General features: G+C 41.2%; 1 protein-coding gene across 10 annotated transcripts in view; it reads right to left on the reverse strand.

Annotated features, from left to right (window-relative positions):
* Window positions 1–24,214, reverse strand: part of rsrc1 (arginine/serine-rich coiled-coil 1) — a 525,104-nt gene that overhangs the window by 284,799 nt on the left and 216,091 nt on the right. For all 10 annotated transcript variants that reach the window (XM_085990442.1, XM_085990445.1, XM_085990446.1 and 7 more), the window contains one exon: window positions 15,851–15,887. In XM_085990442.1, coding sequence (XP_085846568.1) covers window positions 15,851–15,887 — 37 coding nt within the window. The remainder of the gene's footprint in view (window positions 1–15,850; window positions 15,888–24,214) is intronic.

Raw genomic sequence — 24,214 nt, forward strand, 5'->3', positions numbered from 1 at the left:
CATCTCCTGCGCTTGCACGGGAAGGTGCCGGGCGAAGGGGAAGGAGGGTTGGGGGTGATAGTTGGGGGTGATAGATTATTGACAAACATTCACTACAAGCCCACTGACTCCCACAGCTACCTGGACTACACTTCCTCCCACCCCGCCTCCTGTAAGGACTCTATTCCATTCTCCCAGTTTCTCCGTCTCCGCCACATCTGCTCTGACGATGCCACCTTCCATACCAGTGCTTCTGACATGTCTTCCTTTTTCCTCAACCGAGGATTCCCCTCTACAGTGGTTGACACGGCCCTTGACCGTGTCCATTCTATCTCCCGCACTTCTGCCCTCATCCCTACCCCTCCCTCCCGGAACCACGACAGAGTTCCCCTTGTCCTCACCTTTCACCCCACCAGCTTCCACATTCAACAGATCATCCTCCGCCATTTCCGCCACCTCCAGCATGATCCCACCACCAAACGCATCTTCCCCTCACCTCCCCTTTCAGCATTCCGTAGGGACTGCTCCCTCCGAGACACCCTTGTCCACTCCGCTATCACCCCCAACACCCCTTCCCCTTCGCCTGGCACCTTCCCGTGCAAGCGCAGGAGATGCAACACATGCCCTTATACCACCCCCTTCCCACTGTCCAGGGCCCCAAACACCCTTTCCAGGTGAAACAGCGATTTACTTGTACTCGCAATTTAGTATACTGTATTCGCTGCTCACGATGTGGTCTCCTCTACATTGAGGAGACCAAACGAAGATTGGGTGACCGCTTTGCGGAACACCTCCGTTCAGTCCGTAAGGGGGACTCCGAGCTTCCGGTCGCCTGTCATTTTAATTCACTGCTCCACTCCCACTCAGACCTCACCATCCTCGGCCTCCTGCATTGTTCCACGGAAGCTCAGCGTAAGCTCAAGGAACAGCACCTCATCTTTTGATTCGGCACTTTATAGCCTTCCGGACTCAACATAGAGTTTTTTTTTCTCCCCCACATGGCAGCTGTCTTTCATTCTGCCAGCACAATTTACACTTCATCTATAGCCATCCTTTGTTTCTTAACCTGTTCTATTACCATCTTCTTTTGCCTTGAATATCTCTTAATGTCTCTTAATCTCTCCCGCCTTCTATCCTATCACAGACCTTCCCTTTTGTTCTTTCATCCCCTCCCGCCTTTCCCAGCCTCTTCACTTGCTTAAAAATCTGTTCCATTTCCTGCTTTTTTCCAGTTCTGACGAAAGGTCATCGACCTGAAACGACTCTGTTTCTCTCTTCACAGATGCTGCCTGACCTGCTGAGTTTCTCCAGCATTTTCTGTTTTTATTTCAGATTTCCAGCATCTGCAGTATTTTCTTTTTGTACTACCGCTTATATGAATAACTGATAAAAGACTAAAACATTTAAGAGAATAAATTCTGTGCACAAATCACTTTTCTATCTTTTCTAATGATAGCTGTCCCTGTTAAATGAATAACTGTTAAATGAAAAAAACATTTAAATGAATTGCAAAAGTCTGGATTTATTCATTTAAGCATTGTACTGCCCTGCGAAGGCCGATGTGTAAGCTCTTTTTTCCTGCGTTTTTGTCCAGGTGTGAAAATCGCCTAGTAACCAGAGTCTTTTTCACCTCATCAGGTGCTACGGCTCAAGTACTTTTGGCAATTAATGTGATAAGCTCTTTTGTTTAGGCGTGAAAACCAGTTGGTACTAATGGTCAAACTGTGTGATGCTGATAACTTACCACCATTTTAGTGGCATACCAACACCAGATGTGATTAATCTGTTTTTAAAGGTTTAAAAAAAAGATTTTATCTCTTCATACGACTAATTATCCTACCTCTAGTGCTGATTAGGTGGTCTATGTATAACCCTAGTGTTAGCCTGCATATTGTTTAGCATCAGAGATGTCTAACCAGAGTAGTTAATTTTGAAGCTTTTATCTCCCTCAGGATCAACTTTTAAAATCTCCCAGGTGTCTCTGATATATGGGGCTACACCACCATTTTTTCTGTCCACTCTTTCTTTTGAAACAATCTATGCCCCGGAATGTTATTTTCATTTCCATCCTCAGGGTTTAGCCATGTTTCGGATACTCCCACCACATTGTAGTTCTCTAATGTCACAACAGCCTCTAGTTCGGGCATCTTATTTATAATGCTTCTAGAATTCAGATAGATACATCTTATTATAGATTTGACTCCTCTCACATTCCAAAGTGTCTGCTTATACATAATCTCTGGTTCATGTGAGTCTCTGAGTTATTATCTGCTTGGTAACTACTTTCGATCCAACGACTGCCTCATCCAGCAGCTTGTTTCCTCCATGCCCTAACTGCACCCCCACCTCTCATCTATCTAGGTTACATGATTTTGTATTGCTGTCTCGCAAGTGTTTTTGGACTGTACCTGAACAAAGCAGAACAACAAAATTTGTGAGGAACTCTGATGCAGCTGTTGAAAATAATTTAAACTAGAAAGGTGGTGGGGAAGATGAGGAGTGAGGGGTGGGGAAGAGGGTGGGGAGGAAATTGGACCCCAAATAAGAATGTTTAAAAAGTGGAAGATAGCCAACTCAGAGACATACAAGGACCAGATACCAACAACAGGCAGACATTCAGGACCAAAAGAGGAGGCAAATTTGTAATAAGTTGTCTGTGCATGAGCACCCGTAGCATTCAGACTACATTGAGGTTGTTGTGGCAGTAGAAAACTGCAAAACTACAAAGTAGTAGGAATAATGGAAACATGGCTGATCCCACAGGAGGGCATCAAATATAACTTAGAGGAAAAACAGAGTGGAGAGAAAGCAGATGGTGCAATAATCTATGTCAGGGACCTCTGGGATGTTATAAAGAAGTGAGATAACACTTCACAAAGTCAAATGTTGGATTTTCTTTAGTTGATGGAAAGTTGTATTAGAAATTTGATGCCTCTATTCTTTAATTATAATTAGCCCATGGGATCCAGGGGACCTTGGCACGTTGGATCCTAAACTGGCTGAGTGGCAGGAGGCAGAGGGTGATGGTCGAAGGTTGCTTTTGTGACTGGAAGCCTGTGTCCAGTGGGGTACCTCAGGGATCGGTGCTGGGTCCCTTGCTGTTTGTGATCTACATTAATGATTTGGATGAGAATGTAAAGGGTATGATCAGTAAGTTCGCGGATGACACGAAAATTGGTGGGGTGGTAAATTGCGAGGAGGAAAGCCTCAGGCTACAGGACGATATAAACGGGTTGGTCAGATGGGCGGAAAAGTGGCAAATGGAATTTAACCCGGAAAAGTGCGAGGAGATGCATTTTGGACGGACAAATAAGGCAAGGGAATACACAATGAGTGGTAGGACCCTAGGAAGTTCAGAGGGACCTTGGTGTACATCTACATAGATCCCTGAAGGCAGCGGAACAGGTAGATAAGGTGGTTAAAAAGGCTTATGGGATACTTGCCTTCATTAGCAGAGGCATAGAATATAAGAGCAGGGAGGTTATGATGGAGCTGTCCAAAACGCTGGTGAGGCCACAGCTGGAGTACTGTGTGCAGTTCTGGTCGCCTCACTATAGGAAGGATGTGATTGCTTTGGAGAGGGTGCAGAGAAGATTCACCAGGATGTTACCTGGGATGGAGCGCCTCAGCTATGAAGAAAGACTCAACAGGCTGGGGTTGTTTTCCTTGGAGCAAAGGAGGCTGAGGGGGGACCTGATTGAGGTGTACAAAATGATGAGGGGCATAGAGAGGGTAGATAAAGAGGAACTTTTCCCCTTAGTAGGGGGGTCAATAACAAGGGGGCACAGATTCAGGGTAAGGGGCAGGAGATTTGGGGGGGATTTGAGGAGGAACTTTTTCACCCAGAGGGTGGTTGGAAGCTGGAACTCACTGCCTGAAAGGGTGGTAGAGGCAGGAACCCTCACAACATTCAAGAAGCATTTGGATGAGCACTTGAAATGCCATTGCATACAAGGCTATGGACCAAATGCTGGAAAATGGGATTAGACTGGACAGGGAGGGATGGGCGGCGCAGACACGATGGGCCGAAGGGCCTCTTTCTGTGCTGTAAAACTCTATGACTCTATGACTATGACAAAGAAGCATGAAATTCTTAGTAAATAAATTAGTCTTCATAATATCAATATGATAACTATTATTATGCAAAGCTTGAAGATTTTAGAAAATACAATCATGCAAGAAATACTTTCATACATAGGATTACATGACATAGGATATATGGCACAGAAACAGGCCATTCGGTCCAACCAGTCCATGCCGGGGTTTATGCTCCACACAAGCTTCCTCCAGTCTTTCCTCATCTAAATCTATCAGCATAACCCTATATTCCCTTTTCCATCATATGCTTGTCTTGCCTCCCCTCAAATGCATCTATACTATTCACTTCAACCACTCCCTGTGGTAGCGAGTACCACATTCTCACCACTCTTTGTGTAAAGAAGTTTCTTCTGAATTCCCTATTGGATTTCTTGGTGACTATCTTGTATTGATGGCCTCTAGTTATGCTCTTCCCCACAAGTTGAAACATTCTCTCTGTATCCACTATCAAATCCTTTCATCATTTTATAGACCTTTATTAGGTCACCCCTCAGCCTTCTTTTTTCAAAAGAGAGACCCAGCCTGTTCATCCTTTCTGGCTATGTATACCCTCATATTTCTGGTATCATCCTGGTAAATCTTCTCTGCACCGTCCCCAGTGCCTCTATATCCTTTTTATGTGGCGAACTGTACGCAGAACTGTATGCAGTACTCTCAGCGTAATCGAACCAAGGTTCGATATAGATTTAGCATAACTTCCCTACTTTTCAATTCTATCCCTCTAGAAATAAACCAGTGTGCTTGGTTTGCTTTTTTTTATGGCCTAGCTAACCTGTGTCGCAACTGACTATCTTCATTCTGATGAATGCCTTCTTGTTTACATTAAATGACAATTAAACTGAAGATATTTTGTTTCATTGGTTAGAAAATTTACACGGTATCTTGTGGATAAGGATTTTATGACTGAATGTGTCCAACAGGATCAAAATTTCAAACAGTGAAAAGAATGTTAAAAAAAATCATCTCATCTATTTTCCTTTGATGTCTGTGCTTGCATGCAAATTATTCTTTTGCTACAAAAAGAGACTGCTCTCATTGTTTATCCCCTCATACACATCCAGGATAGAAACCATATATTAACTCAAAATCATGCTGTGCGCCTGCATTAACAAAACAATTTCATGTAAATAAGAAGTGCATAAATATTTTTCAACTAGTCAGATCAATTTAAAATGAAATAATATTTAAATAAGGATATTAATGCTCCACTGAGATTTACTGCTACTCCAATGAAATTAGAAGAGTAAAGTTGCTGTGTTTTTGTATAAATTTTGCATTTGGGCAGGTGTTATTTTCATTCAATGGAGGTTTTCAAAATAAGGAGCATATTTTGCCATTTCACTGAGATAGTACAAAGATTAATGCAATATGTTGTTTGCTTTGGTTTTGCACTTTGAAAGAAGTCAGTACCGAACAACTCTTGCATCAATTTGCCTACGATTGGAGAAAGTTGCATATTTGCTTGGTATAATGCAGAATAAAAGTCTTGACATTTATTTTGATGATTCTTTTTTGACACAGAATGAAGTTTTAAATTTAAATGAATGATTCAAGGTAAGGCTTAAAAACAGAACAAAAGCACAGTTACAAAATGGAGAACGTGGGATCATGCCTGTGAAGCTGACACAGCCGAGTTCCCAATTTCAGCATGGTGCGGTGGTAAAGCAGTGAGCAGAAATCAAATACATTCCCAAAGTGAGAAGGAAAGTCAGAAGAAGTCACGCGGGATAATTTTCACAAAATTTCGATTAACTAGATCATAGCAGCATCTTTCTCAATTCATAGTTCAACGAAACCAAGGATAAACTGAAGTGAAAACTTGAGAAACATTGTTCATAACCTCAAAATAAATACTTTTTAAAAGATCTAAATTCAGCAGAGTATTATGCACAAATACCCAAGTATTAGAGAGTCTACTCCTCCAGTATTCTTTTTAAGTAAAATAGTGGTTTGTTTATGGTGGCTGAAAGCAGCTATTTTTTAAAATTTGTTTATGGGATGTGGGCATCGCTGGCAAGGCCTGCATTTATTGCCCATCTCTAATTGCCCTTGAGAAGGTGGTGGTGAGCCGCCTTCTTGAACCGCTGCAGTCCGTGTGGTGAAGGTACTCCCAACAGTGCTGTTATGTAGGGAGTTCCAGAATTTTGACCCAGCGACGATGAAGGATCGGCGATATACTTCTAAGTCAGGATGGTGTGTGACTTGGAGGGGAACTTGGAGGTGGTGGTGGTATTCCCATGCGCCTGCTGCCCTCGTCCGGTGGAAGTGGTCGTGGGTGCGGGTTTGCGAGGTGCTGTCGAAGAAGCCTTGGTGAGTTGCTGCAGTGCATCTTATAGATGGTACACACTGCAGCCATGGTACGCCGGTGGTGGAGGGAGTGAATGTTTAAGGTGGTGGATGGGGTGCCAATCAAGCGGGCTGCTTTGTCTTGGATGGTGTCGAGCTTCTGGAGTGTTGTTGGAGCTGCACTCATCCAGGCAAGTGGAGAGTATTCCATCACACTCCTGACTTGTACCTTGTAGATGGTGGAAAGGCTTTGGGGAGTCAGGAAGTGAGACACTCGCCGCAGAATACAAAGCCTCTAACCAGCTCTTGTTGCCACACTATTTATGTGGCTGGTCCAGTTAAGTTTCTAGTCAATGATGACCCCCAGGATGTTGATGGTGGGGGATTTGGCGATGGTAATGCCGTGGAATGTCATGGGGCGGTGGTTAGACACTCGCTTGTTGGAGATAGTCATTGCCTGGCACTTGTGTGGCACGAATGTTCCCTGCCACTTATCATCCCAAGCCTGAATATCGTCCAGGGCTTGTTGCACACAGGCATGGACTGCTTCATTATCTGAGGAGTTGTGAATGACACTGAACACTGTGCAGTCATCAGCGAACATCCCCATTTCTGACCTTATGTTGGAGGGAAGGTCATGCAGCTGACGATGGTTGGGCCTAAGACACTGCCCTGAGGAACTCCTGCAGCAATGTCCTGGGCCTGTGATGATTGACCTTCAACCACCACAACCATCTTCCTTTGCGCTAGGTATGACTTCAGCCAGTGGTGAGTTTTCCCCCCGATTCCCATTGACTTCAGTTTTACTAGGGCTCCTTGATGCCACACCCGGTCAAATGCTGCCTTGATGTCAAGGGCAGTCACTCTCACCTCACCTCTGTAATTCAGCTCCTTTGTCCATGTTTGGACCAAGGCTGTAATGAAGTTGGGAGCCGAGTGGCCTTGGCGGAACCCAAAGTGGGCATCAGTGAGCAGGTTATTGGTGAGTAAGTGCCGCTTGATAGCACTGTTGATGACACCTTCCATCACTTTGCTGATGATTGAGAGTAGACTGATGGTGCGGTAATTGGCCGGATTGGATTTGTACTGCTTTTTGTGGACCGGACATACCTGGACAGTTTTTCACAGTCGGGTCGATGCCAGTGTTATAGCTGTCTTGAAACAGCTTGGCTCGAGGCGCGGCTAGTTCTGGAGCACAAGTCTTCAGCACGATAGCCAGGATGTTGTCGGGGCCCATAGCCTTTGCTGTATCCAGTGCGCTCAGCCATTTCTTGATATCACGTGGAGTGAATCGAATTGGCTGAAGACTGGCTTCTGTGATGGTGGAGACCTGAGGAGTAGGCCGATATGGATCATCCACTCGACACTTCTGGCTGAAGATGGTTGCAAATGCTTCAGCCTTATCTTTTGCACTCAGGTACTGGGCTCCACCATCATTGAGGATGGGGATATTCATGGAGCCTCCTCCTCCCGTTAGTTGTTCAATGGTCTACCACCATTCACGACTGGATGTGGCAGGACTGCAGAGCTTTGATCGGATTCGTTGATTGTGGGATCGCTTAGCCTTGTCTAGAACATGCTGCTTCTGCTTTTTAGCATGCATGTAGTCCTAAGTTGCAGCTTCCCCAGGTTGGCACCACATTTTTAGCCTGGTGCTGCTCCTGGCATGCTCTTCTGCACTCCTTATTGAACCAGGGTTGGTCTCCTCGCTTGATGTTAATGGTAGAGTGAGGGATATGCCAGGCCATGAGGTTACAGATTGTGGTGGATTGCATTCATGCCCAGTGATTGCATTAATGTCCAAGGCTCTATAAAGATATTTAGTTTGATGCAGGTAAAAATGAAATTTATGGCATTGGGAAGAGGAAGACGGAGAAGTGTTTGGACAACTTATTTTAGATATTGTCCTCAAAACAAGTGGATTTACATTTCTTAAATCCTTAAAAAGTTGACTTTTTACCGTAATATACTTTACTCAACTCTTTTTTTCAAGGTATAAATAAAAAGCACAATTACAAAACATGTGATAGCAACTTTTTCATATTATATCTATCATTTTCACACAAATCTAGCTTAGCTTTTCAATTTCCATCAGAACTAAGCTCTTAAATATCTTTTACAAATTTGTTTTCAAAAGGTTTGGTCCTGTTGATGTATAAACATGATAAAATGATTTATCAAGAATTTATTTGAGCCAATTATTTTCTGAAGCAAAGGTTATTAAGTAATTCTATATCATTATATGTTAATATTATACAGCACACTTATTTTATCCTTTGCTATTGGTTTCTTAAGAAGACCAAAAGAAGAAATTATAATGTGAGCCTTATTGATATGCAAATTTAGGCATATCTGGGTAACAATTAGGTAGTGATTAACTAAAGGGTAATTTGTTTAAAGTGATTCTGTGTATGGAGACAAACTGTTCTTGATGTGTTTTTATGAAATTCTTCAAGTAACAGCTTTATATCATATCATTTTCTATAGCATAACGTCCATCCAATTGGCAAATAACAATCTCAGTCCACAGCAGCAGTGCACAACTTACAGGTGGATTGCGACCTACCAGATGTGTAAAAACTCATCAGCATGATCATAAACAAAAGAAATACCACGGTGGACAGCTGGTCTTTTTGTGTCCTTCATTTTTGTATGTTTCATGTGTGTGGTTCCATTTGCTTGGTCACAATAGTAATATCCAAAAACTCTTGATGTGCTTTTACACTATAAAGTGGGACCAGAGGCACATACCTAGTTCACCATTCATTAGAATCATAGAAACTTACAGCACAGAAGGGGGCCATTCGGCCCGCTGTGCCTGTGCTGGCTCTTTGAAAGAGCAGTCATGCTTCATCCCACATCCCTGCTTTTTGTCCGTAACCCTGTAAGTTCCTCATCCTCAAGTAGCTGTTCAACTCCCATTTAAAATTATTTACGGAATCAGCTTCCACCACCTTTTTAGGTAGAGCGTTCTAGATCCTGACAACTGAGTGAAAAAATTGCTCCTCATCTCCCCTCTAGATCTTTTGCCAATGAAATGAAATTCATCAGCTGCATGTTTAAATGTGAACAAACCCAGCTAGAAGGAGCCAACGACATGACAAGTTCACAAAAATCTAGATTTCCGAATGCATCATTGACTTAAGACCACCATTTTTAATTAAGTTTGAGCATGTGCAATATCCATAATTTCCCAGGACGCATTAGCGCCAGTCAGCTAAACTGAGGAATATTTTTCCTTCAGCTTCTACTCAAAAGTTTTCTAAAATTATGTGAAGATAAGGTATAGGACAGATTTCAACAGTTTTGTGTTCTGTAATATTTAGAGAGAGGGAGGGAATTGAGGAGGCGAATGAACATGCCTTTCTTCATACAATAAATTTTCAAAAAAGCAGTGCTTTTGAAGCCAACTATTTACCTCTTCCATGTTTTGTGGACAGTTAGTAAAGGTTAATCTAATGTCCTGCACCTGTGAGATAGACATTCTAATTTCTCACAGCTATGAGACAAAGAAGAGAGAAAAGTACAAAAAACAAAACTAGGGGGATCAAGTTAGGAGAGTGAATGAAGGGTTAAGAGTGAGGTAAGTGAGAGTAGAGCAAGCAGATGATGATACAGGGGTTAAGCAGGTAGCTGAAAGGGGAAGCAGTGGGGGTATTGATGGGAGTTAGGTTGTGGTGGGAATGGGTAATGGGAAGGTAAAAGGGTAGGGAACAGTATAGTAGCGAGAGGGCAGGGGGGGAAGCATGAGCGATTGAAGGAGGAGCCTCTTAGGGCCACATTTTCCCCAACACACCCACCCCAAATGCCGCATACAGCCAACGATGGCTTCTTTCCCTGCCGTACCAACTACCACCTCCTACCCGAAAGGAAAAAAAAAGTCACAGACAGACAAACAAAATGAGTTTGGGGAGTAAAACAGAAGAGAAGGGAAAGAGACAGACAGAACCAGAGGAAGAGAGATAGAGAGAAACAGCCACACAAAGACAGCAGAAACAGGTAAAATAAGACCATATTGTCAAACTTAGCATGTGCAATGGCACAGGTAAATTCCACAATAAATTCCAATGGCCATATTTGTAAAGGAAATTACCTCTGAATAACATATCAGGCTACAATTATAACCTTACCGAGTCGAGCCACTGCAGCATCACCGTTAAAGGGGCAGTTTCCATTATAAAAGTGGACATAGCATTTTATGATGGAAATACAAAAATACAGAATGTATGAGTTTAAAATGGGGACTGAATTCCATCTGCACTCCAGGGTTCAATCACCCACCTCCCTCTAACAGTACTTCACCCATAGAGTACACTTGGAGATGGCTCCCCATGTGAGAACTATAACGTATAAAAAATCTTCTGTCTATGCACACCACCATTTCCAAGTATTAATTCCTATGTTCACATTTATAATGGAAATTGCCTATGTAAACTTCTCACACTGTAATTACACTCTCCCACCAGTAGTTACATTGAGATACATAGGCCGCGATTTTGCTAACCTCAGCGGGTCTGTGGCAAGCGAAGTCGATAGCAGGTCCCGACCCCGTTGCTGGCTCCAACCCGCTGTCCGAAATGAATTTCCCTTGATTGGGCTTGTTAAGCCCACCCAGCGAGTTTCCCGGCCAATTAGAGGAAGCGGGTCTGGTGACGTCATTTGATAATGTGTCATCAGCCGGTTTCCTTAAAAGGACCATGGCAAATTTATTTTGACATTTGTGCTATCAGTGTTCTGCAGCATTGAGGTGCTGCAAACACTGACAGTGACTGCACAGAGGTGCACGGCTGCAACCCAGGCTCTCCCATGACTCCCTCCATATGCTTATGCAGGGAGTCACAGCACACAGGGAGGTCCTCTCCCCTTCCCATGGGCGGAAGAGACATCACCAGGAGATCAACACAGCCTGGTTGCACATTGCAGAGGAGGGCACAAGCAGGGATGTGGGCAGGAGGACCTGGGTGCAGTGCTACAAACATTTCAATGATCTCAATAGATCATGAAATGTTAGTACAAAGCCACACTCACCTTCATCCTGCTGTGCCCCTCATCACATCCCCATTACTCTGCCTTCCCTACCCTATTCCTGCACATCCTTACTCACACCAACCTAACTTGGATCTCCTCCCATCCGTCTCCCTCTATCTATATTATCACATCCCCATCTCACTAGCCACACCTCACACTCACCCTCATCCTCGTGCAATCATACCAACTAACAGCACACAAGGGTAGGCACTTGGGTGTTTAATGCAATGTCCATGTAAAGTTTCTGTTAATGTGGTGTCAAACATTGAAACCTTTATTTTCAACACTTTGCGTTATTGGACAGATTTGTGTGCCCCTTTGGAAGTGGCTTAGTGAGTTGCAATGAATGGTGAGACATAACGATACCCTCCCCGCCACTCCCTGCAATGGTGATGAGTGTGAAAGAAATGGCTTGGGCATAGTAGGGATGCTTTATGGTGTTGGTGTGGGGTGGTGCCAACCTGGCGCATCATGTGGCAGCTGGGGTGTACAGCGTCAAGTGAAGTAAATCTGGCCATGATGAGACCATCCCTGGCAGCAATGTGGTCGGGCACTGGTGCCTTGTATCCTGTACAGTATCAGTTGATTACGGAGAAAGTTGGTGTTGGTGTTGTTGTTGCTAGTGTTGGGGCTGATTGTGGTGGGATTTTGAGAACCAAGGTGAGAGCGTATAAAGGGTACCTATGCTGATGGAATAGATGGCAGGTGAAATAGAGATGACAGAAGCGATCTGTCAATGGTGAGAAAGGTAATGAGGTCAGACTGGATGGAGACTTGTGTAAAGACTCGCAGCATGATGAATCTATTGTGGAAATGCAATGAGGAAGAGCTTGTGGCTGAGGGAAGATATCTCTGTAAGGTGGGCGCTTTTACTTGACATTTGAAACTGTCCACTCATCAGCTGAGTCAATGGCCACTGGCCTCCCAGCTCAGCTTCACAGACGTGGTCTAGTAACAGCGTGAAACACGTGGGCAAGCTGTCAAATTCAAAAGGTCAGTTTAAAATCATTAAGTGGCTGTAAACAAGCCACTAATCATTTAAATTGCGTCCCCCTCTGCTGCTCGTCGGGTCTGCTCAGTGCTCACAGACCCAACATTTGGTAAAGGTGCATGGCTGCGGGTTTACAGCGGGGTCCTGACCCGCCGGGGAAGAAACACACTTTCCCACCCAACCTGCCACCAATCGCGCCCGCTGACTCCCCGGAAAATCTCGGCCATTGAGTCTACAGCACAGAAACGAATAACCTCTCGGTTCTGGTATCATCCTTGTGAATCTGTTTTGCATCTCCTCCAATGCCTCGATATACCTTTCTATAATATGGAGACCAAAAATGTTCACAGTACTCCAAGTGTGGTCTAACCAAGGTTCTATACAAATTTAACATGACTTCCCTGCTTCTCAATTCTATTCCTTTAGAAATGAACCTCAGTGCTTGGTTTGCTTTTTTAATGGCGTTATTAACCTGCGTCACCACTTTTAGTAATTTGTGTATCTGTACCCCAGATCCCTTTGCTCCTCTACTCAATTTAGACTCTTATTATCCAAGCAGTATATGCCCTTCTTATTCTTCATACCAAAATGCACCACCTCACACTTATCTATATGGAAATTAATTTGCCAATTAAATGCTTATTCTGCAAGTGTATTAATGGTTCACATCTTCCACCTCTTCAACCTAAACTTCAAAGAAATCCCTTTAGTCCAACCAACTCTACTCTTCTGCTTCCTAAATTGTCGTAAGTTTTTGCTTATTTAATCATAAATAATAGTATAAAATAGAAGCATAATATCAAAATAGGACAGAATGTATGACTTAAAAACAGGGACTGAATTACGTCGATACCCTGGTCCAATTATCTCCCTTCCTCTCACCCCATTTCATCTGAAGACTGTACTTGGTGTCCATGTGCAACACCACAAGAGATCGACTAATATTTTCTAAAAATGTTTGTATTACGCACATTTCTGGTCAGAACATACATTCATTTCCTCGATCTTTCCAACAAACTACTTTGTGTGCATTTTCAATCTCATTTGTCTACTGCTCTTAATCACCAAATCCCTGCTCAGCTGCACTGTAAACTACTTCCAAGCATAACATGAGCCAATTTTAATGAACAGTCAAAAAGAATAGCAGCAGCATTAATTATATAAAATCATGAATGATTGAAGGATAAATTACAAAGATACAGAAGGGTCTCCCGAGGATTTGGAAATCCATATCCATCTGGTCAAAAAATAAATACTTAAGTTTAACAAGAGTAGACCTAAAAAAAAATGACTAATTGGAACAACAGACAATCAGTAGTTAAATAAGCAAGAAAACTGAGCTTACCAAAACTGCAACAAAGGGGGAAAGAATCCACTGCAAACAATGCAGGAAACCAGAAGCATGTCAAAAAGAATGATCAGAAGGGCAAAGAAGGAACCAGAAACCAGCATAATTGCAGATGGTAAACATAACAGCAAGAAGTTCTTCAAATCAAGCCAGCTGATTATATGTCAGAAGGTACCCTAAACCTGATCAGACCACACTTTGAGTACTGTGTTCAGTCCTTGTCACCAAGACACAAAGGAAACATTGAAGCCAGAGACAGTGCTCAGTAGAGCATTAAAAGATTGAGGTACAAGAAAACACTGGAGAAACTGGGTCTCTTTTGCATTGAAAGGAGGTGACCGAGAAGCGACCTTACAGAGATATTAAAGGCATAGCTAAAATAAATTCAGATTACTACCTCAAGGTACATCAGGATACTAGAACAAGGAGGAATAGGTCAACTTAAGATAGATGCAAGGAAGAATTTCTTCACACAAAAAATGATCAGCACTTGGAATGGTCTTCTGGGAAGGTTAGTGGAGATGAAAACCTTAGATTCCTTTAACAAACGGTTCAATGACGTGATGGAGAAGAATGCAAGTTTTTTTTCTTCTAGATGGATGAGCAAAGATGGACCAAATTTCTATATATCTTGTAATAGGACTGTTCTGTAATTCATTCCCAAACATTATGTGTTAAAGTAAAAAAAAGAAAAACAAAGGATTTGCATTCGTATACTGTAGTACCATTCATGACCTCAAGACATCACAAAGCGTTTTGCAGCCAATTAAGTACTTGTGAAGTGTTTCACTGTTATAATGTTGGGGAACGCAGCAGCCAATTTGCACACGGCAAAGTTCCACAAACAGCACTGAAATAAATCAGCAGGCAATCTGTTTTGGTGATGTTGATTGAAGGGAAAATGTTGGCCAGGATATTGGGAGAACTCCCCTGCTCTTTTTCAAATAGTGCCATGGGATCTTTAACGTCCGAAAGACGGGACCACCGAGAATGCAGCACTCCCTCAGTACTGAAGCATCAGCCTCGATTTTGTGCTCAAGTCTCTGGAGTGGAGTTTGAACCCACGATCTTCTGACTCAGAGATGAGCATGGTACCACTGAGTCAAGGCTGACACCTACTTTGATCGTATAGTATAATTCCATGACTCTCAAAATTAACAGTTTGGTAACAATTATAAGTCAAACGGTTCATATTAACCCAGTATAATTTAGAGTACAATAGGCACATTTAGACAACCTACCTTCAAAATGACTTAGGCGTATTGCAAAATTCAGGAAAGAGTGATTAGGATGACTTGAGATTTAGGATTCTAAATTTTGAAAAAATTGGTGCTTACATAAAAATGTTTGATTTCATGGTGAAAACAATCTAAATCTTTAAAATACTGAGAGGTATCATGTACACGGTCTATTTAACTTGTACTACAAGCATAAAACTAGAGATAAATATAAAATTATCAATCGAGACTAGAGATTAGGATCGTTTTCCCTGGCCTCTGGACAAGGGAAACATACCCTTACAAATGCAGTACATCATTGTATTTCTTAAAAAGAAATGCATGGGCATCTGGTTAAAAATGGGATTGTATGTTCAAGTACAAACAGAGATAATCTAGTACCCCACGGAACATAATGGTTAAATAGGTTACAACACTAGAGCAAACATATATGTTTATATACAATAATATATATTTATGTATGTGACATTCTATTGCATAACCTTAATGTCAATTACTGTTACGACAAAGACCCATTACTGATCTTCCTTTTTGTAATATAAAAAAAAATAAAAAAAATAACAGACTACATCGCCAATCTTTTCTATCAGCAGTATGCTGCAGTACTATCCACGAGTTCTCTTCTTCGCTATGGGTTTCAGTCTATTTTATTTCATCTTTACATCAAAAAGGTATAATTTATAACAAAAAAAATTAATTCCCTTGGAATGCAGAGATAAATGGAAGTGTGAGTGCCTTGCACATAAGAAAAGTAAGGCTGCTCCTCTGGGAAATTGTCTACTTTCAGAGTGCTAGGTATTCAAAGCTTGTTCAAAAGTGTTCATTTAGAATACAGATATCAAAAGATGATGCAAATATTCAAGAGATAATCATGAAACTTACCAGATGTTCTAATCCTACTTTGATGTTCCCAGAATCCCTGTGAAAGAAAAAATAAAGTCCTAAATAACAGTTGTTCAATTTCATGCAATGTCTACCCCAATATCCCAGCCTCCAAGTGTTAAACTTAAATTAAAACCATAGAATTGTGTAACCGACTAAACACTAATGATTGCAATGGCAAATTACCACACTTATTATTAGATAATCATATCCATTTTTGCTGAGTTTAAGTATAAAATTGTAGGTTCTAATACAATTCTCCCACTAAATGTGTAACCTATTTAGGATTTAAAAGCAAGCATCAACAATTTTAGCTGTGCGCAAGATGATAAATTTTGGAAATCAAATATTCTATTGGTTATTGAAACATTTAATGGGCTATCTATATATATTAAAATGATCATACCTTCTAAATAAATGTATATTTAGAGTTACCCCAGTAGATAATGCTGGGGTATTGAACTTTGAAGGGGAGGGAGAAACTTAAAAAAATACAAAAAGAAGAAAGCAGAAGACACTGCATGTACAGTCTTGCAGTCACATATTGAAATTTCAGGCAATATATGCTTGCCTCTGTTACATTTTTGTGCATTTTACTCAAATATTTCTCTCATGTACTGTGTCAAAGGCCACACATATAAAAAAAACTATACACACTACATATTGCAGTATATGTTTATCTGCCCAATATCTGGTAATGCAGCAAGGCCAGGGCTGGAACAAAAACCCGTGTTAATTTGTTTAATTCACTGGATATGTCACAAGCCCTCTTGTGATCTGCTAAACTTTGGAAAGTAGTAGAATAAATAATCTGAGGTGAAAACTCCAGAATCGGTTTATAAAACAGTAACAGATAAGCAGTAGAAGATAGTACAAAAGATTGCAGTAGATTACTTAACATATCCATTCCTCCTTTCAGTATGCTTATAAGATAAGAAATAGGAGCAGGAGTAGGCCATTCGGCCCTTCGAGCCTGCTCTGCCATTCAATGAGATCATAGCTGATCTTCTGCCTCAACTCCATTCACCGGCCCTATCGCCATATCCCTTGATGCCTTTACTCGTCAGAAATCTATCGACTCCTGTTTTAAATATACCCAATGACTGAGGCTCCACAGCACTCTGGGGTAGAGAATTCCAAAGATTCACCACCCTCTGTGTTAAGAAATTTCTTCTCGTCTCAGTCCTGAATGGCTTACCTTTTATTCTGAGACTGTGGCCCCTGGTTCTAGACTCCCCAGCCAAGGGAAACATTCTCCCAGCATCCACCCTATCAAGCCCTGTAATAATTTTGTATGCTTCAATGAGATTCCCTCTCATTCTTCTGAATTCAAGAGAATACAGGCCTAGTTTACTCAATCTCTTCTCATACGACAGTCCCGCCATCCCATGAATCAATCTCGTGAACCTTCGTTGCACTCCCTCTATGGCAAGTATATCCTTCCTTAGGTAAGGAGACCAAAATTGTACACAGTACTCCAGGTGTGGTCTCACCAAGGCCCTATATAATTGGAGTAAGATTACTTTACTCCTGTACTCAAATCCTCTTGTAATGAAGGCCAGCATACCATTTGCCTTCCTAATGGCTTGCTGCACCTGCACATTCACTTTCAGTGACTCATGTACAAAGACACCCAGGTCCCTTTGAGCATCTGCATTCCCCAATCTTTCACCATTTAGGAAATGCTCTGCCTTTCTGTTTTTTCTACCAAAATGGATAACTTCACATTTATCCACATTATATTCCATCTGCCATGTTCTCGCCCACTCACTGAGCCTGTCGAGATCGCCTTGAAGCCTCTTCACATCCTCTTTGCAACTGACACTGCCACCTAGCTTTGTGTCATCAGCAAATTTGGAAATGTTACATTTAGTCCCCTCATCCAAATCATTGATATAGATTGTGAATAGCTGGGGCCCAGGCACGATCCTTGCAGTACCCAACCAGTCACAGCCTGTCATCCTGAAAAAGACCCGTTTATCCCTACTCTTTGTTTTCTGTCTGTTAACCAATTCTCAATCCATGCTAGTATATTACCCCCAATTCCATGGCCCTAATTTTGTTCACCAACCTCTTGTGTGGGACCTTATCGAAGGCCTTCTGAAAATCCAAATACACCACATCTACCGGTTCCCCTTTGTCTACTCCACTAGTTACATCCTCAAAGAACTCCAATAGGTTTGTTAAACAGGATTTCCCTTTCATAAATCCATGTTGACTGCCCAATCTTACTATTAGTTTCTAAATGCCCAGTTATTGCATCCTTTATAATAGATTCCAGCATTTTCCCAACTACTGATGTGAGGCTAACAGGTCTGTAGTTTCCCGTTTTCTCTTTCCCTCCTTTCTTAAATAGCGGGGTTACATTTGCTATCCTCCAATCTGCAGGAACCGTTCCAGAATCTATAGAATTTTGGATGATGACAACCAATGCGTCCACTATCCCAATGGCTACCTCTTTTAAAACCCTAGGATGCAGGTCATCCGGTCCTTGGGATTTATCGACTTTTAGTCCCATTGATTTTGCTAGTACTGTTTTTTTTACTAATAATAATTTCTTTAAGTTCCTCATTCTCACCACATCTTTGGTTTTCTCGTATTTCTGGGAGGTTTTTTGTGTCTTCCTCTATGAAGTCAGAAACAAAGTATTTATTTAATTTCTCTGCCATTTCCTCATTCCCCATTATAAACTATAATAACTGGACCAGAGATAGATGTATTACAATATTTTTACCTGAGCTTCTTTAATTATTCCCTCAAAGAGCTTTCCACATTTCTCTTGATGACCTCAAAAGAACTGGTGAACTGAGTGCACTTAGAGCTATGTAGCTACTCTTTCTCGTTTGACCCGGGACAAAGGAAATCAATGTATCGCAACAGTGACCATAATATTATTAGATTCAGCCAAACAAAAGTTGCCAAAAATTTAATACGAGTTCAGGATTTCAAGAGGGCTTGATTCGTAAAGATGGCAGAGCACTTGAATCAGGTCAATTGGGCAACCCTCCTAGGCGAGGATATTACCAACACAGAATCAAATACCTTTAAAACTAAAAAGAAAAAGGAAGCCATGTATATCCCTAAAGTCAAAAGAAAGTTAAACAAAACCAAAGTGGCTTTAACCAATTCCCTTTTGAAAGCTACTATTGAATCTGTATCCACCACCCTATCAGGCAGTGCATTCCAAATCCTAACCACTTGTGCAAAAAGATTTTCCCTCGTGTCGCCTCTGGTTCTTTTGCCAATCACCTTAAATCTGTGCCCTCTTGTTATCAACCCTTCAGCCATTGGAAACAGTTTCTATTTATTTACTCTATCTAAATCCTTCATGATTTTAAACACCTTTATCAAATCTCCTCTTAGCCTTCTCTGCTCCAAGGAGAACAATCATAGCTTTTCCAGTCATTCCACGTAACTGTAATCCCTCATCCCTGGAAACATTCCAGTAAATTTCTTCTGTACCCTCTCCAAAGCCTTCACGTCCTTCATCAAGTGGGGTGCCCAGAATTGGACACAATACTCCAGCTGGGGCCGAACTAATATTTTATATAGGTTTAGCATAACTTCCTGTCTTTTGTACTCTATGCCTCTATTTATAAAGCCCAGAATCCCAAATGCTTTATTAACTGCTTTGTTAACCTGTCCTGCCACCTTCAAAGATCTGTGCACAAACACCCCCAGGTCTCTCTGTTCTTACACCCCTTTTAAAATTCTACCATTTAGTATGTATGGTCTCTCCTCATTCTTCCTATCAAAATGCATCATCTCACACTTCTCTGCCATATGGCCACTGCAAATTTCAAAATTGTGCCCTGTGCCCCAAAGTTCAAGTCATTAATGTATATCAAAAACAGCAGTAGTCCTGGTGCTGAACCTTGGGGAACGCCACTGTATACCACCTCTCAGTCCGAAAAACAGCCATTCACCACAACTCTGTTTCCTGTCCCTTAGCCAATTTTGTATCCATGCTTCCACTGCCCCTTTTATCCCAATAAGATGGGGAATGGACCAGTGTCTAGCAGGTGATATTATGTTATGCATATGGGTAGAGACAATGCCAAGTATGTGTATACCATGCAGGGTTCCGAACTAAGACTGTTGAGCAAAAAATAGGCCTGAGTGTTACAGTAAACAAATCTTTGAAGTTGATGACCAGTCCTGCAAGGCCATAGCAAAAGCAAATAAAGTATTAGAATGTCTTGGTAGGCCATTCCAACACAAAACAAAAGGCACTATATTGTCCCTGTCAAAGACCATGGTTAGGCCTCATTTACAATACTGTGTCCAGTTTTAGGCCCTTAATATGGTAGGTAATAGAGAGACCCTGGCAAAGGTTCATAGGAGTCTACAAGATTAATACCTAGTTTAAAAGCTCCTATGTACCATGATAAGCTTCGACAGCTGGGACGTTTTATTCCAGAGAAGTGTAGACTTTGAGGAGATTTCACTGGGATTAAAATAATTGAAGGATCGGACTCTGTCCATGTGGATTGACTACTTCAGCTAGGTAGATTAGGGAGAACCAGAGGACATGTGTATATGTTACTTAAGCATATAACTAAGTTAGCTGCCAGGAGGCTTTTATCATCACAAAGGGTCATCAACCTTTGGAAAAAGTTGCTGGCTCGTGCAGTGAGTGTAGATTTGCTGCAAATATTCAAAAGGGAGTTCCTAGCTGTGGCTGAAATCAGAATACAAAAAGTAAATGAAATAGAGTACAAAAGGTCGATGAAGTATTGGACAATGTGCCTCTTGGACACTGTGGTCTCCTGGAACTTGTTTTGATCACCTTTGGATGTCGTAGATAAATTTCCCTATTCTATTTTCCCCTGAATAGGGTTTAGGGTTTTTTCTGATGCTGGTGGGTGTGGTGCGAAGGGGGTCATGATGCACAGTGCATCATGAAGGTATGAGACAGGCTCAATGGACCAGCTGGTCTTTTCTTGTCCATTAATTTCGTCTGTTTTTTCAAAATCAAAAGAAGCTAAAAAATTATGCATATACTTAAAGACAGAGAGTGTGTCGACAGTTCCAGAGACGACCCTCCTGAAGGGTCAACAGTATTCAACCAAAGTGTCAGATTCAAACCCAGTTGTCACCTGACTGAAAATTTCTTCAATCTTTATCAATCAGTCACTGAACAAAACAAAGCACTGTGCCAAATATCTCTTAATTGAAATAGATACTCTAAGAGTTTTGCAAATAAACTGCACTTGCATGGGAAGAATGACATGTCTAGTTAACTGGATATAAAAACCATTGATCTCATTTGCAGTGGCTTGTGTATTTCGAAACAGAATACTGGCTGTGGCAGTAATCAACATTTAAAGTGACTTCCAAATAAGCTTATAATTAGAATTGTGATCAAAACTCTTTATTTGTCACAATGGCTTCATATGGAATACTGTACGTATCACTTGAGTGGCGAGTAGTTTGTAGTTTTGCTTTTGACCAAGAATTTTTTTTCTGGTTTTGTTAAACAAGAAATGCATTGACATTTTGTGTCAAAAGACACCAATCCAAGCCATAAGTACTGAATTTACTCTCGCTCTGCAAAACAACAACAATCCCTATTCTGCAAAAAGAACTGGTCACCATTTTTAAAGTGCTACGAGGCATCAAGGGAATTATGGCTGTTAGCATTGTGTATCAATATTCTTTGCATTTTTGGATTGTTGGCTAAGTTGTAAGGAAATTAACGATCTTGAACATTGACAAACAAAATCTATTTAAAAAATAATAAATCGCACAGAATTCTAAAATCTCAACAAAAATGCATTCAGACGACCAGATCCCCTTTTTTATTCTGTTCTAATTAGATCTATTTTTAAACTGAATTCAACATTGTTAGCATAGAAGAGTTCCATGCAACTCATGTAACAACATTAAAACACATATGTAGAAAATGTGATTACTACACATGAAATGACAACCAGCTCCATGTATTGTTTTTAGTTCATTTTTTAAAAATTGTTCCGTGCATTTTAAAAAATTATTCAAGCTCCCCACCAACTCTTTCAGGTCTTCCAATACTCTCACTCCTTTGTCTATACAGGTACCATTCTTCCACAAAGAAATTTGGACACAGGAGAAGGGTTACTGTTTCATCTTGAATCCACACCTCCCCCGTGATGCCCCAGATGAGATGAGGGGCACAATGTGCAGGAATTAAGTGCACAGAAGTATCCAAACCCTTTCTGTTGTTTGCTTGTTATTTCTCAAATATGTACAACTGGGCCTCTTTTATTTTCAACCGTACAAAAATGCAAATGGAAACCTAGAAGAAAAACAAAGGTGAATATTGCCCTTGATAAAAATCATACTTGAGGAATTAACTTGGACATATAATCGTGACTGCCACTGAGGGAGTGCTGCACTCCCAAAGGTGCAGTCCTTCATTTAAGATATTGAACCATGGCTCTATCTGCCTATCAGGTGGACTTCAAAAATCCCATGGCTCTGTTCGAAGAAAAGCAAGGGATTTTATTGGTGTCCTGGCCAACACTGCTCTGTCAACCAGCATCACCAAAATAGATTAACTGATCATTCACGTCATTGTTGCTAATTGGATCTTGCTGTGCATTAAATGGCTGTCCTGATTGCCTACAATAGTCACTCTATTTCAAAATAACGTGTTGTATGTGAAGTGCTTTGAAGTATTTCTGAGATGTAATAAGGCAAGTCTTTGTTGTTTTCAAAATTAGCATCATAACACTGAAAATGGCTTCAAAAGTAAAGAAAAGAACAAACGTTCATTTATATTGCAACTTTCACATCCTCAGGATATCCCAAAGTGCTTCACAGCCAATTAATTATTTTTGAGTAGTCATTGATGTAATGTAGGCAAACGCGGCAGCCACATTTGCATACACAAAAGTCCCATAAACAGCAATGAGACAAATGACCAGTTAATCTGAAATAAAAACAGAAAATGCTGGAAATACTCAGCAGGTCAGGCAGCATCTATGAAGAGAGAAACAGAGTTAATGTTTCAGACTGATGATCTTTCATCAGAATCGACCTGAAACGTTAACCCTATTTCTCTCTCCACAGATGCTGCCTGCCTGGCCTGCTGAGTATTTTCAGCATTTTCTATTTTTATTTCAGATTTCCAGCATCTGCAGTATTTTGCTTTTGATTTGTTGATTGAGGGATAAATGTTGGCCAGGATACCGGGAGAAGTCCCCTACTCTTCTAGGAATAGTGCCGTTTTTTTTTTTACATCCACCCGAGCAGGCAGACGGAGCTTCAGTTTATCATCTCATCCAAAAGACAGCGTCTCCGACAGTGCAGTGCTCCCTCAGCACCTACTAAAATGCTAATTTTAAGCAAAAAAACCCTAATTTTATGACTCATTGCCATATTATCCTTTCTAATGATGCTCACGTTTTTATTCTGAATTATAACATAAATAACAAAATTTTCCACAAAAATTTATTGTCTAATGAAAATAAAGTCATCCCTTTTCCTTTACTCTCAACAGCAAAACATTTTCAATTGAATCCAAATTCTAAATAACTTGCATATCTTTCAAAATCTTATTTAGCAGTGAAATTGTGATTTTTAAAATTATTTCCAACACCAGCCAATTTATTACCAAACTGTGGGCAGATTTGTGCTTTGGATCGAGGATCACTAGAAAATGGATTGAGACTGTACAAACTGATTTTCCTCCCTTTTAGCTACTCATAGATGGCAGAGAGAGCAGACTTTCATCCCATCGGTTTCAGCTGTACGAGACCTAGAGGTGATAGGGCAGTGTTATCCCTTTGTGCCATCTAGTTTCCACAGTCAACTACCCAATGAAAACTAAAACTAATTTGTGCAAAATTATGTTGGGTTCGCTGCCCTGAACAGTCTGAGCATGTCAAAGATTTATGATGGTGTACAATATATGCACAGCAAGGAACAGTCATTTTAATAGGACGTGATCAGAAATTTCCAATCTGGAAACCAATTTGTAAAAACATGTGTGTATATTTTCCTCTGTGCTTAAAGTTGAACAACACCATCAGTTAGTTTGCAACCGAAAACAGGTGCGGGGATCGCAATGCGGGATCAACCCGCGTCCGTTCACTAACTTTGTGCTGCCTGCTGATTAACATGATTGTGGCATTCAGCCCAGCGCCGAACGTGCTGAACACTGAACACTCAGCAGGGGGCCCAAGTTCGTGCAAGGCTAGCACAAATTAAAGCTGGCCTGCACTTCTTAAAAGCAGTCTTAAAAGGGGTGGAACATTCTGCCTGCAACAGCTCATTCAACTGGCTGGGGATCAGTGTCAGAGCAGCAAAAAGGACTGTCACAACAGAGGAGAGAGTGTGCTTCAAGGTTCTAAGATGCAGTACTGTAGATCTTGGTACAGG

The sequence above is a fragment of the Somniosus microcephalus genome, chromosome 6, assembly GCF_052327205.1.
Source record: "Somniosus microcephalus isolate GS21.2 chromosome 6, FLI_Smic_1.0, whole genome shotgun sequence".
In the NCBI taxonomy this organism is placed as follows: Eukaryota; Metazoa; Chordata; class Chondrichthyes; order Squaliformes; family Somniosidae; genus Somniosus; species Somniosus microcephalus.